Below are 14859 nucleotides of genomic sequence, written 5' to 3'. Positions count from 1 at the left end.
ATGCCTGGCTAAATTTTTCTATATATTTTTAGTTGTCTGATTAATTTCTTTCTAATTTTAGTAGAGACGGGGTCTTGCTTTTGCTCAGGCTGGTTTCGAACTCCTGAGCTCAAACAATCTGCCCGCTTCGGCCTCCCAGAGAGCTAGGATTACAGGCGTGAGCCACCACGCCTGGCCCTGGTATCCATTATTTTTGATAATTAATAAGTTAGCTATTAATCTAACTGGGATTGCCTTGTATGTGATGAGTTATTTTTCTCTTGCATCTTTCAAAGTTTTCTCTTTGCCTTTGCCTTTCAGTGTTTTACTTAATGTGTCTGTTTGTGGATCTGTTTGCATTTATCCTATTTGGAGTTTATTAAACTTTGTTGATGGGTAGATTAATGTTTGGTTTTTAGCCATTATTTCTTTGAATATTTTTCCTCCTCCTTTCTCTTTATCCTCTCCTTCTGGTACTCACATTATGCATATATTAGTATGCATAATGGTGTTCCACATTTCTCTTAGTCTCTGTTAACTTTTCTTCATTCCTTTTTCTTTCTGTTTTTAGGATTGTGTAATCTCTATCAATCTCTCTTCAAGTTTGCTAATTGTTTCTTCTACTAGTTCAGATCTACTGTTGAGCCCCTCTCCAAAATTTTTCATTTCGGTTATTATACTTTTCAACTCTAGAACATGCATTTGGTTCTTTTTAAAAATAATTTCTGTCTCTTTATTGATATTCTTTGTTTGATGCAACATTGCCATCGTACATTCCTTTACTTCTTTAATCGTGGTTTCCTTTAATCTTTGAACATATTTATAATGGCTGCTCTGTAGTCTTTTTAAATCTGACGGGAAAAGACTCTAACAGAGTTTCTGTTACCTGTTTTTTTCCTGGTGTATGAGTTATACTTTTCTGTTTCTATTTTTTTTTTTTCTTTTTTGGAAACTGAACATTTTTTTTTTTCATATTTATAAACACTTTATTCAGGTCATTACAGTGGGCAAGTTCCCAGCTAAATGCAGATGTAAGCGAGGTATTCCTGGGTTAATGCAGGAGCCAGTGGGTTACATGGGACTGAGCACTGAGGCCAAGGAGAGAGCACCAAGGTTTCAGAGTTGACTTGGTCAGAGACCCTGTGCTGAGGGTGGGCTAATGTCCTGCCCGACACTGACAGCTGCTTTCTCCTCACAGCTGGGCATACTGCAAGGCACGTCTTCAACATTACATCATTTCAGTGATGTCAGGGGAACAGAGACTAGACAAATAGAACCCGTGTCCTGGTGCACCTAAGCTGTTGTTGCTTTGTAATAGCATGTGAACAAGAATTTTAGAACTTTCTACTGACAGTGGGCCACAGAGCAATCAAGTCTGTGTTTGTCCCTCAGTGCCTCCTTGCCTGTTTTCATTCATACCTTAGCTCCCATCTTTACACCACATACCCGGATGTTGAAAGTCTCATGTAGACAAACTCTCTCAGATGACACCTATTTCCAAAGCAGCATCCTGTGCGGACAGTTTATGACACTGAAGGAAGAAAATGTCTCTGGTTAGCTATTCTCTGTGAAAAGAGTCATCCTCCCCTGACCAATGCCTAATTGCAAGCATAATTTAGAAGACTGATTTAGGAAGTAGACTATGAGTAAAAATAGGAAACAAACTCCAAAAAGCTATAGTCTATGAGGACTGGGCCAGATAATGATGAAGTTCACAGACGATCTTACTTGAAGGCTACAAAACTGTTGCTTGCATAATTACTAGAAACACATTGGAGTCTACAGCTGATAATCTGCAAACTGCTGGGTAAAACTCTTTGTCTGTAGCTATGAGGCAGTCAGAGTCTAGCTCAAACATTCTCTATCCCCTCATGAAAAATGATGACTCAGAAGGGGAGTTGCATCATCTACTACATTTGAAAGGCAAGAAAGATCTGTCAAGATGTAGAAAGTTCACACACAATATTACAGTTTTAATTTTGAAAGGCACCTTCAGTTCCACTTGGCACTTTTCTGAATTTATCTGTTGTGAACAGACTTAACGATATTTTATCAGTATTTAACTTTTTGGCAAAATTGAAACTTTGGTCATAGCCATAGCTTTAAAAAACTTTTTAAAAGGGTTATTGTTTCTGATTACAACAGTATTTTTAGCAAGTAATACAAAACAACGAGAAAATAAACATCTTCATATCTAATGTAAGAGCAAAAACTCTTTACCAGCATCTTATTTTAAGTATAGCAAAAATGTCAGTAGTGCTTACAAAAACATAGAGGATTCTCTTAAAGGGAATCAGAAAAATATCAAAATAGGGCACAGCCTTTTACTGTCACAGATTTGCGTTAGGTAGTAGTGTTCTTTCTGTTAGGCAGTAGTGTTCTTTCTGGAAGGGACAAGTTGGAAATCTAATTACCCAGGGGTTTAAAATGTGGTTCTGAAGACAATGCAGTATGACAAGGATAACTAACTTGGCACAAATTCCCTTAACTGGGATCAATAGCATTTAATTAGTGACAATATTACATCTAGATTATAGTACTCTGGAACTTAAGAAGTCCTCTTCATCAGCCCCTATGTAAATCTGTAAAGGCACTGTGCAAAATGTGGATAGGGCTGGCCATACTTCTAATGTGGAGTGTGTATTAAAAAACAAAGGCACATTTCCTAGAAATTGAACTTTACATTAACTAACAAAAAATAAACATTTTAGATAAAACAGTAGGTAAGCTTGATAATATAGCAGGTTCTAAGTCAAAAGTCTTGAAGAGGTTTCTTGAACAGCAGGCTTGAGTTTCACTGGTTCTTCATGAAGAGACACTCCACATGATGATGATGATGATGATGATGATAATCAGAATACTAATCCCTATTGCCCACATCTTGCAATTCTTCCACCAATATTTTCTCTTCAACTTGGCAGCACTTGTTTCAAACTGAGAAGCTCCTGCCTGCAGTGCAGCTGTACGGTCATCTAACTCGGAGAGCTTCTGGTCTCTTTCTAACACCTTATCCACGTTAACTCTCATTATGTCCACCACCTCATCTACTTGATTTTGAGTCTGCTGAAGTCTTCGACTACTGCCAGCGGCAGCACTTGAACCTGCAGGTGCACCCGTAGACATTTTGGCGGTGACGGCTGCGAGGGTCCGCAGAGCTACGTAACGGGGACTGAGGCAGGGAACAGGGCGGGGCGGCGCGGCGTGGCGCAGGGCCAGTGTCGTCACCAGCCGGGCAAAACTGAACATTTTTGATAATATATTGTAGCAACTCAAGGTACTTGTGCAACCCCTCTGGGGCTTGTTATTATTTCCTTGTTTATTTGTTTAATGACTGGCTAGATTATTTTAATGGTTGTCCCTTTACTCCAGTGTGAAGCCTCTGATGTTTCTCCTCAGTGGGTGCATCCTTGGCTATGCCAGTAGGCACTTTGGATGACAGTAGTTTGGGCAGGACTCTATTTGATTGTCTCTTTCCTTGGCCACACCCAGTTTTTAAGGTCCATTAATTGCCATCTGATTGTTCTGTTGTTTTCAGCAATGCCCTGAGATATAAATTGCTTCCCAAACTGATCCAGTCCTTTGAAAGCATAGTTCCTGAGGTCAGTGTTTGAAATTTGTTCCTACCCAGAGAGAGTTCCTCCCAGCTGTCTTATTCCTCAGTTCTCTCCAGCACACTCTCTTATACAGTTTAGCATATATGTCTAATGAATCTACCAGTCTTTCCCCAAATACCTTTTACCACAACTGCTACTATTTTTGTTTTTGTAGAGACAAAGTCTTGCTGTGTTGCCCAGACTGGTCTCAATCTCCTGGGCTCAAGCAGTTCTCTCACTTTGGCCTCCCAAAGTGCTGGGATTACAGGCATGAGCTGCACCCAGCCTCCTACTGTTTTTGAGAGTACCCTTAGTCTTGACCTTCTCCACACTCTGTTGCAAATGAAGTCATTTCCCTTAGGAAGAGATTAGAAGCTCTCTGTTTTACAGCTTGCTTCTTCCTCCAAGCAAAATCTTTGAGTCATTGTATTGGAGCTGGGGGTGGGGAAAATGACATGCTTCTCTCTGACACCCCACTTTAGGAGCTGAACACTTGATGGAGGGGTGGCAGTAGCCTCAGATCTTCTTGGCTTCTCCCAGAGTATAATCACCATCTTATGAGCCAGGGCCATGGTAGTTGAGGCCCTAGTATCCTCAGTAACACTGCATCCAAGGTAAAGCTTCTGTCCTATGAGTGGGGTCTGAGCAGAAGAAGAGAGGCCTACCTCTTGGCTGTACTCACTTAGAACTCAGCCTCAGGAATAGGGTGCTGGGGGCAAGATCAGAAATGCTGATGTCCTGCCCCTCCCAGGCAGCTAACTCTCCAACTGGGAGCTTGGGGAGAGGGAGTCCTGTGTTCTTAGCTGCACCAGTCTGGAGTGGCGTTTCTATGTCCCTGAGTTAGGAGAGGGGTGGCAGAGAGCAGGTCTTAGTTTAAATACTGCAGACTCTGTTCCTACCAAGTTGTTTTTTTTCTCTGAAAAAAATCACCTCACATCTTACCAAGTTGTAATAGATTTTCTTGAGTATATGTTTCTTCATTGGCTGTAGAAACGAAAGACCTAAAGACCATTTCTAGAAACTTTAAGTGTTTACTTTTGAAAAATCATTTTCACCGGTTTCACTGGAGAGTGGATCCATGGAGCTTCTCTTGCCATCAAACTAGAAGTCCCTTCCAACCCATCAATTTTTGTGTTATTTCTCATAATTAATTCTGTCTATTTCTGTGGATTCATCTGATGTAAATGTGACAGTGCTGACTCCAATTAAGAAGAGATAACCCCTTCTCTCTGGGGAAACCTTTTCTAATTAGTCTTCTATTTCTGTCTTCCTTTCATAAGACAAAGTTTCCCCAGATAGTACTCCTTGGCTGCTTTGGATACTTTGGTCCTGATCCGTTTGCAAGACTGGAGATGTTAGAGTTTCCCCATTTCTGCCGTTCTGGTCAGGCACCTGGTAAGCTGAAACCTTTGATACTGCCTCTGGGATTTGACCTGTGTCATTTGCCCAATGTTACGGTGAGGCATCCAGGATGATCCCATGACAAGAACTAAGCTTTATAATTGACTTCAGAGGGATTCTCTATACCCACATATGTGCTAGGTGCTGGGAATAAAGGAGTAAAAGGAAAGGTGAAGTTGTTCTCTTGGAAGACATTCCCCTAGTGGTAGAGACAGCCATAAAACAGAAGAGGATACTATAACATATAAGGTGAATACTTTGATAGAATTGCAGAAGAGTACCCAACTTAGATTTTCTCATGTACAGTCACTGACATATAGTCTGAGTCTGAACAAATGACTAGGAGTGATAAGGAGAAGAAGGAGCATGTTTTAGGTGGAGGGATAGCATGCACAAAGACTTTGGACTGGTGAAAAGGCCAGTACTTTCAGAGAGTTTCAAGTAATTTATTATCATTGGGAATGGGAGGAGGTGGCAACGGATGCACTGAGGAAGGCCAGTCTGTAGAAGGTCTTGCATAAAGTTGTGGAGTTCTGATTTTAAATAAAGTTAAAGTTTATGAAGTAAGAATCATAGAGTAAAACAAAAAGGACCTTAGAGGTTAGTAGACTACAGTGCCTTGTCTTAATCATCTCCATTGCTGATCTCCTGGCACATGGACTTTATATAGCAAGCACTTAGAAAATATCCATTTTCTACCTCTTCTGTGGATATCCCTTACATATGAGGGATCAGCATCACTGTAATAGTGGGACCCAGGATTGTACATTCTTAGTGTCTTTATATTCTTAAAATATATTATTATACACACGCACACACAGAGGGGAGCTTATTTTGTGCTAGGCACTATTTGCAGGTGTTTATGTGAATTAACCCATTTATACTGCCCTCAACATGAGGGTGTTATGAGATTTTGTACTACTATTATTTATCTTCATTTCACAAATGATGTGCATGATACAGTGGAAGGAATTTAGTGCTGCCAGAGTTCAAACCCAGGCAGTCTGGTTCTAGAATCAAGCTCTAAACCGTCATGCTACACTGAATTCAAGCTAGTGTAACTCTTTGGCCCCTAGATGGATATGTTTGTTTTAGATTGGTTGACAATTCAGGGACCTTTGTCTTTCTTCTAAATAGACATAATATGCATTGACTTCCTATTGTAAACTAAGCACTCTGCTGAGTGCTGTAGGACAAACTCAGGTAAGAGATACTCATTCAGTTACTTAGTAACCACATACCCTGCTTTGTGCCAGGCCCTAGGCTTGGAAGTGGGCTTATGGAGTTAAAGTAATTATTCGTTTAGGTGTTCCAGAGAATTTGCAAGATGCTGGGTGAAGAGATAAATGATAAATAAAAGTCTCCATTTTTGAGTTGCTTAGGGAGAGTAAGAGGGAGTCAATTAAATAGTAATTATAGTATCATGAGATAAGTATTGTCATAGTTGTATACCCTGAGAACTAAGGGAACAAATAGCATAGGGCAATTAACTCATCTGGGAGAGGTCTGGAAAACATCACAGGCAGTGCCTTTTTCTTTAATAGACAAAGAGTAGAGGCATGGTAGCTCACGCCTGTAATCCTAGCACTTTGAGAGACTGAGGTGCGAGGATTGCTTGAGGCCAGGAGTTCAAGACAAAGAGTGGGAGAAAGCATTTTAGATGGAGCACCTTGTACAAAGGCTTGGGCTATAAAAGAGCATGCTTTGGTCAAAGAGCCTAAAGTGGCTTAATGTGTGCTGTGCAGGCAACTTTTTCTGTAAAGGGCTAGATAGTATATATTTTAGGCTTTGCTAGCCAGAGTCTGTTACAACTACTTAAACTCTGCCTTTGTAGCGTGAAAGCAGCCAGATACAATAAATACATCAGTGAATGAACCTGGTTGTGTTTCAATAAAACTTTATTTTCAAAAATAAGCAGCAAGCTGAATTTGGCATTTGGCCATAGTTTTCTGGCCCATGGTCTGATGTGTAAGGTATTTGGTAGGGAGGGAGAGTGGTTAGGAAGGCCCCTGGGAAGTTAGTCTACGGGATATGTTGTAAAAGGTCTTGGATGCCATGCCAAGAGACTAGGGCTTTGTCCTGTGGGTAATGGGGAGCCATGATATTTTAAGTCAGTGAGTTGATATAGTTAGATTTGTACTTTACAAAGGACATTCTCATGTTTAATATGGTAGATGGACTAGCAGCAGGAGAGACTAGTTGTACAAGGGTGAGCAGACCCAGCTGCCTATCCCTGCCCTTGAGCAACAGCTTCTGATCTCAGTGGAGACAGTTACTTCACCCCTGAAACATTCATGTGCCAGAACTCTGTATAAATGACATTTAGAGCTATTGTAGCTAAAATGTGCGTCCTTGGTGTGTGTTCAGGAGGTGAATAAAAGTTGAGAAGCTTCTCAGATCTGGAGCATGTGACTTGTGGGTTCTAAATATTGAGGTGGGTCAGGAAAAGTGGGAATGGAGGTGGCATGATTTGGTTTGGAAAACATGGAAGGTAAGTAATGGGAACAAGGTTGGAAAGGGGAGGGAGGAATAACTGGCTCTAAGGAAGAACCCAGGAGAGCTGCCTAGATCACTGCACCCAAAGACTTGCTGCTCCTCTTCTGGCTTTATGTTAGTGAATTCTGTTCCCTGATGGAGTGAGCTGCCTGGGCCTATTTTATGGGAATTCTACAGAGATGTCTCCCCTCTTCTCTGCTCCCACCCACACTGCTTCACTATTGCTTAACACTTGGGATGGGTTTGCATGCTTTGTGCCACCTCCTGGGAGATCACTTTTCTGAGCTCATAGAGCTAAATATACCTAGTGACAGCTGGTGCCTTGGCTCTTTGGAGAGTTATTGAGCTACAGTTCTAACCAAAGCTGCATTCCCCATGGTAAAGCAAGACTTTTAGGGAGGCTCCTTAGACCTTCCTGAGAGAGGAGCTGCTTGTTGTAGGTCTGAAATAGTAAATCCCTGTTGTGGGAGCCAAAAGCTGCCTGTTTTTGTTTTATTTTTGCTTTTGTTGCTTTTAAACTTTGTTAAATCAGACTTTAGCCAATAGCTGGATGTGGGACAGTGTTCAGAGCAAGATGTGGTAATGCCTACCTCAAGTATATTATACTGAATTCTAGCTCAGCGTACAATATTCTTGTACGCTGTGCTGTGGCTGGGTAACTGGGAACTTCTATCAGGAGGTCTATGGTTTGGCAGGGGAGGTAGACATATAACAAGACCGATGAAGGTATGCACGGGCACTGTGGGAGCATAGAAGAGGCCACCTTTAATCAAGTATCTTTTTCTCTTACTTTCCTGTCCTTATCTCTCTCTCCTTCCAATAATAATCACAACTAACATTTGAGTTATGCTTTAAAAACTTACACAGTGCTTTAGTGTACACCAGGAATCACAAACTATGCCTCTGAGGAGCCAGAGGGCATCATAACTGAGTAATGTGGGCTGTACAAATGCATATGTGTAAATGTGCAAGGGGTGGGAGCTGTGGCAAACTAGAGAGGATGTGCCTCTTCAGAAGGGGGCAGCTCCTGCTCAACTCTGGCAGGTTGTTGCTATGTAGATGTGTGAATCCAGGAACAGTGCCAAGAGGTAGAGGCTTGAGGCCTTTATTAGCTCTTTTAGCACCAACTCCCCCACCTCCAAGGTGTCCCAAATTATGACATATATATGCATATACATATGTATAGCATATATTATACATACATAAATATATTTCATATACACATAATGACATTTAGTCAACAATGAGCCTCATGTGTGACATGATCCCTTAAGATTATACCATATTTTTACTGTATCTTTTCTATGTTTAGGTATGTTTGGATACATAAATACTTAATGATGTGTTACAGTCGCCTAGGGTATTCAGTATGGTAACATGCTGTACAGGTTTATAGCCTAAAAGCAATAGGCTATATCATATAGCCTAGGTGTCTAGTAGGCTATACTATCTAGGTTTATGTAAGTACATTCTATGATGTTCACGCAATGACAAATTTCTCGAAAATATACCCCAGTCATTAAACAAAATGACATATAATGAAACCACTTTTACCATAGGCTCATTGGTATAAACAAGGTTTAAATTCCCTATGGCATATTTCTGGCAAAAAAAAAAGCACCAAACTTCAAAATAAAGACCCAAACACTTCAAATATTAAACATTGAAATAAATGTGAGCTGTATATATATATTCAAGAAAGATTAATAAAAACAAGTAAGAAAATTTTGTACCTGCTTATTCTAGTTCAGGATTGTAGGTGGCCAGAGCCTATCCCAGCAGCTCAGGGTGCAAGATGGGAACCAACCTTGGAAAGGATGCCATTCCATCGCAGGGTGCACTCACACACATACCATGCTCACTCAGACTGGGACCATTTAGACATGACAGTTCTCCTAACATGCACATCTTTGGGATATTGGAGGAAACTGGAGGCAGAGAAAACCCATGAAGACATGGGAAGAGAGTGCAAACTCCACACAGATATTGGTCCTGGTCAGGAATCAATGTTTAGTCTAGTACATATTAATGATGTTAAGGATCAAGCTGCATGAGTATCTATAAAGTTAATCACTAGTGGCTGGGCGCGGTGGCGCACGCCTGTAATCCTAGCATTCTGGGAGGCCGAGGCAGGCGGATTGTTTGAGCTCAGGAGTTCAAGACCAGCCTGAGCAAGAACGAGACCCTGTCTTTACTAAAAAAAAATAGAAGGAAATTATCTGCACAACTAAAAATATATAGAAAAAATTAGCTGGGCATGGTGGCGCATGCCTGTAGTCCCAGTTACTCGGGAGGCTGAGGCAGTGGGATCGCTTGAGCCCAGTAGTTTGAGGTTGCTGTGAGCTAGGCTAACGCCACGGCACTCACTGTAGCCAGGGCAACAGAGTGAGACCCTGTCAAAAAAAAAAAAAAAAAAAAAAAAGGTTAATCACTAGTTAAATTTTCAAAAGCTTTGATTTTCTTTGTTTTTCTTCTTTCTTTTATAAGTGTATTACGGAAAAAAATTCCAGGTAATTAAGAGACACTATATGCAGTGCAGGGGAAAAATTTGGACTTTAAAATCTGGCATCTTGGGTTGGAATACTAACTCTATCACTTACTAGCTGTAACCTTGAACAAGTGTTTCAGTTATCTGTATAAAAAACCTCCCGAAACTTAGTGACTTAACACAGCAATATTTATTTTGTTCCTGTATCCGCAATGTTGGCCTGGCTCAGTAGGCATAGCTCATCTGTGTCCACTTGGTGGCAGGTGAACTGATTAGAAAGCTGGGGGCTGAAGTCACCTGGAGTCTCAGTCACTTACATGTCTGACTCCTGGGCTGGAAGACTCAAACAGCTGGGGCTGCTCAGACATCTGTCTCTGTGTCTATATAGTCTTTTCACATGATGTCTCCACCATGGTGGCATCAGGGCAGCCAGGCTTCTTACATGTTGGCTTAGAGCCCCTCAGGCATGTGTCCCGAAAGAGGGACGGCTAGGTGGGATTCATATTGCCTTTTTTAATTTAGCCTTGGGAGTCATGCAACATCACTGCTGTCACATTCTGTTTGTTAGAAGATGAGTCGTTTATGTCAGCCTATATTCAGGGGTAGAGAAATCCCTCTTTAATGGGAAGATTGTCAGAGAATTTGTGGACATGTTTTAAAACCATCATAGCAAGTTAACCTTTCTAAACCTAACATGATTTGGGGCATATTGCATTCTTGAAGAGTATTATTACTGTTCTCATTTGTAAAATAGGTGTGATAATTCATTGGTTATGAAGAATAGATGAGAAAATATTGTGGAAGTTCTTAGGATATTGCTTAGTATATAAATAAATACTGAAAAATTGTTAATTCTTCCTCCCTTTTTTTCTTTCCTCTTCTAGCTTATGGAATTCCAGTTAACTATCATTTATTATCTTACCGTAATTAACAAATATGAGGAAGGAATTTCTAATTTACTTTTTTTAAGTAACATATATAAATGAAAAGGAAAATGTAGTCCAGTGGCAACTAAGATTTTTTTTTTTTTTTTTTTTTTAGACAGAGTCTCACTGTGTTGCCTGGGCTAGAGTGCCGTGGTGTCGTCCTAGCTCACAGCAACCTCAAACTCCTAGACTTAAGCGATCCTCCTGCCTCAGCCTCCCAAGTAGCTGGGACTACAGGCATGCGCCACCATGCCCAGCTAATTTTTTCTATATTTTTTTAGTTTTTCCAATTAATTTCTTTCTATTTTTAGTAGAGATGGGGTCTCGCTCTTGCTCAGGCTGGTTTTGAACTCCTGAGCTCAAACAATCCGCCCGCCTCTGCCTCCCAGAGAGCTAGGATTATAGGCGTGAGCCACCGCGCCCGGCTGCAACTAAGATTTTAAGACATATGCACATAGAAGGATACATGAGTGATGTGATACACGTGTGCCTTGGGTAGATGGAATGTGCTGTGGATAGCTAGAGGCAGGTGACCTGTGTGGAGATCTTGGTGGGCGGGCTCCCAGGGAGGTGTCTCATGTGACTTGTGTGCTTTTCCCTTGCAGTTCCTGAGGGAAGACCTCAATTACCATGACCCAACAGCGAAACACAGCACCTTCCATGGTGAGGATAAGCTCATCAGCGTGGAGGACCTGTGGAAGGCGTGGAAGTCCTCAGAAGGTAATAGGCAGCCTGGTTGTCAATCCTAGTTGCTAGAAGGTTTGGAAAAGAGAGAAGATGGGCAGCAACTTGGCCTTAAAAGGCCATGAATATAAAATGCTTAGTAAAGGGCAAATTATTGAAATGATTCTACATACAGTCACTAAATAAGACTGAATATAGTCACTGTGCGGGGCATGAGGGAGGGCTCTCCAGAGTTGGAGTTACTCTTCATTAGAGTGCTTTTTGAATTCTGTCCTATCCCCATCCCTCTCCTCACCCCATCACCCCTCACCTCCCGTACCCCCGTAGGAATCTCCCAGCTTCTGCTGCTTCATCTCCAGAGATAGGGAACTTGCTGATCTCTCAGCTGCTGCTTTCTTCTCTAGCTTTCCATTTAGTCACAGCTCTGCTGAGTCCTAGATGATTCAAAGATTGGGTGGGAATGTAGATAGATTCTCTCCTGAGTCTTCTCTTCCAGGTTAAATAGCCCTAGTTGTTCAAAGCAGATCTATTTTTCAGCCTCCTTCTCATCTTGATTTCCTGCCTATAAACGCTTTTGTTAATATTAATATCTTTCTTAGATCCTAGAGTTGGCCACAGACTTCCAAGTGTGGTTTTATCATCACGGAGTTGAGCAGGGTTGTCAACTTTTTGGTTCTGAATGCTGTGCACCTGCCAATGCAGTCTGATTAGATACTGGTGCCTCAGCAGTCACATTATTCCACTGATCCATGTTGACCTGAATGAAAACTTTAGATCTGTGTAAAACTGCTAAACCATGATTACCATTTTTTTCTGGAGCATTTGCTTCAGAGTTCCAAATGAAAGAGCATGTCTAATTGTGTGAGACTTAATAGGGAAGGGAAAAACAGGGCTTTAGCTTCTCCATTTATATCTGTGGCTAGAGCTTCCTTTGACACCAAAAAGATTGGAAGCAATCTCTTCCCAGGGTCTCTCAGGATAGGTTCTGATGCTAAGAGGGGTTAAACATAAGTGACCACCAGGGCTCTTGGTTTTCAGATGAAGAAACTTAGGCCTAGATTTATTAAGTTACTTGTTCATTGTCAAGCATTTAGCAGAAACAGGACTTAGGCCTGGGCCTTCTGCTCCCTAGGTCAGTGCTCTTCTATATCATCTTGGTTGGAAGCACTGGTCTGGTGGTAGAGAAGACTAATTTTTATAGGAATGAGGCAGTTTCTAGTTTTACTTAAATTTTTACCTAGAATCATAGAATTTTAGATCTGAAAGGGATTGTTCATAATGTAGATGGAGAGCATTAGGTTTGAAGCAGGAAAACCTGGATTCTAATCCTAGTTCTGGGATGGACAGGCTGATGCTTCTTGTTAACTCTATGTTTTATCAATGTAGAAGAAGCATTAGGCAGCTATAGGAGGAGAGCTTCCTAGAAATCTTTAGAAGCTCAGTTCCTTGTAAGGGCTTTACTAACTCCTGAGCAACTTGGACTGTCTACTGATGAAGATCAAACAGTAACATGAGCTTTGGAATTATATCAGCACTGCCAGGAAAAATCTTTCATTAGTACCATTTAGTTTTGGTTTTTTTCTTTTTCTCTAATAACATGAGGGCAAGATGCCTGATTTTTAAGAGTGGGTTTTAAAAGTAGGACCTTAGATTGAAAGATGGTGGGAAGAGCATTGTGGCCTTTTTTGAAAGTGGACATAGAAGTATCTGGGATGGGAAAGTGAGAGGGCAGAAACAGAAGGACTAAATCATAATGCTAGAAAACAGCTCCAGGCAACTTTCTGGTAAGAACTTTATTTCTGGTTTCAGCAACTATTTGGAATACTTCCAGTGTATTCTAAATTACAGGAAAACGGAAGACAATGGAGTGAGGGTTTTTTTTGAGGGGGAAAAGGAGTCCCCATTATCCATGAGCAAAGAAAACATTTCAGGGCACAGTGATGCAGTTCACAGCTAGGATATGATAAATGATACATATGTGACCATTTTAGGATTTGCTTACCTGGTGGTTTGACAGATTCAAGGAATCCTATTCCCTCCCAGTATTTTGCTTCATTTTTCAGAGAAAGGCCCCTAATCTCTCTGGAGTGATGATTTCCAGAGCTAAAAGAGCATGTACTATTCTGGCACTAGCTCAAACTGGCTAGTCTGAGTTTAGCTAGATGATGTAGATATCAGCAGTGGTCATTTGTATTCAGAATGTGAGCTGACTAATGTCAGTATCATCTGTGTGATTAGTGTTGTTAACATTTTCTGACTAATGTGGGGAGCCAGTGTTTTCTCTGTGTTATTTAGATCTTATAGGAAAGACTTCTAATCTCTATATTAGCCAGCTCTGGACTTTAGTAATAAAAACAGCATCAACAACAACTTAAAAACTACTTTCACTAACGTTTATATGGTGTTTAATATGTGCTAGGCACTGTCTTAAGACTTTTACATATATTAATTCATTTATTTCTCACGAAAACCTTATGAAGTATAAAGACCCTGGTTATCTCCATTTACAGATGAGGAAAATGAGGCAAAGAGAGGGAGTAAGTGAAAGGATGTCATGTAAGTCTGTCACTCAGTACCCAGAGTTAGCGCAGACTTTACAAGTTAGGGGCATAGTCCGCAGTAAGACAGCCCTTACCCCCGGGTTTGGTGGCTGCCGCCTGTAATCGTAGCACTCTGGGAGGCTGAGGCAGGAAGATTGCTTGAGCTCAGGAGTTTGAGACCAGCCTGAGAAAGAGTGAGGAGACCCCGTCTCTACTAAAAATAGAAAACTTAGCTGGGCACTGTGGTGTGGGCCTGTAGTCCAGCTACTTGGGAAGCTGAGGCAGGAAGATTGCTTGGGCCCAGGAGTTGGAGGTTGCAGTGAGCTATGATGACATCACTGCACTCTACCTAGGGCAACAGAGTGACACTCTGTCTCAAAAAAAGTCAGTCAGGTCATGTTGGTTGATGGAGTTCAAATCTACTGTATGTTTGTTGATCTTTCTACCTACTTGTTCTATCAGTTATTAGAGAGGAGTATTTATATTTTCAATTATAACTGTGTATTTGTTCATTTCTCCTTGCAGTTTTTGCTTCATATATTTTGAAGCTCTGTTACTAGATGTGTAAAGATTTAGGATTATTATGTGTTCTTAATTAACTAATTCTTTCATTAGTATTAAATGACCTTTATCCTTGGTAATATTCTTTGCTCTGAAATCTACTTTGATAAAAATAATGCTTTCTTTTGACTATTGATAGTTTGGTTTATCTTTTTCCATCTCTTTACTTTTAATCTATTTGTGTTTTTATA

At 40.9% G+C, this 14859-nt stretch overlaps 1 protein-coding gene and 1 pseudogene across 2 annotated transcripts in view; one reads left to right on the top strand and one right to left on the bottom strand.

The window, feature by feature from the left end:
* The window catches only part of STIM1 (stromal interaction molecule 1), a 218294-nt gene that overhangs the window by 152488 nt on the left and 50947 nt on the right, over positions 1 to 14859 (top strand). For both annotated transcript variants that reach the window (XM_012645678.1, XM_012645677.1), the window contains exon 3: positions 11489 to 11603. In XM_012645678.1, the coding sequence (XP_012501132.1) occupies positions 11489 to 11603 (115 nt within the window). The remainder of the gene's footprint in view (positions 1 to 11488; positions 11604 to 14859) is intronic.
* On the bottom strand, positions 2512 to 3102 carry LOC105811481 (annotated as a pseudogene).

The sequence above is a fragment of the Propithecus coquereli genome, unplaced genomic scaffold (genome assembly GCF_000956105.1).
Source record: "Propithecus coquereli isolate 6110/MARCELLA unplaced genomic scaffold, Pcoq_1.0 Scaffold235, whole genome shotgun sequence".
Classification (NCBI taxonomy): Eukaryota; Metazoa; Chordata; class Mammalia; order Primates; family Indriidae; genus Propithecus; species Propithecus coquereli.
Note: the sequence above shows the minus strand (reverse complement) of the source record. Positions and strands in the feature narration are given on the sequence as shown.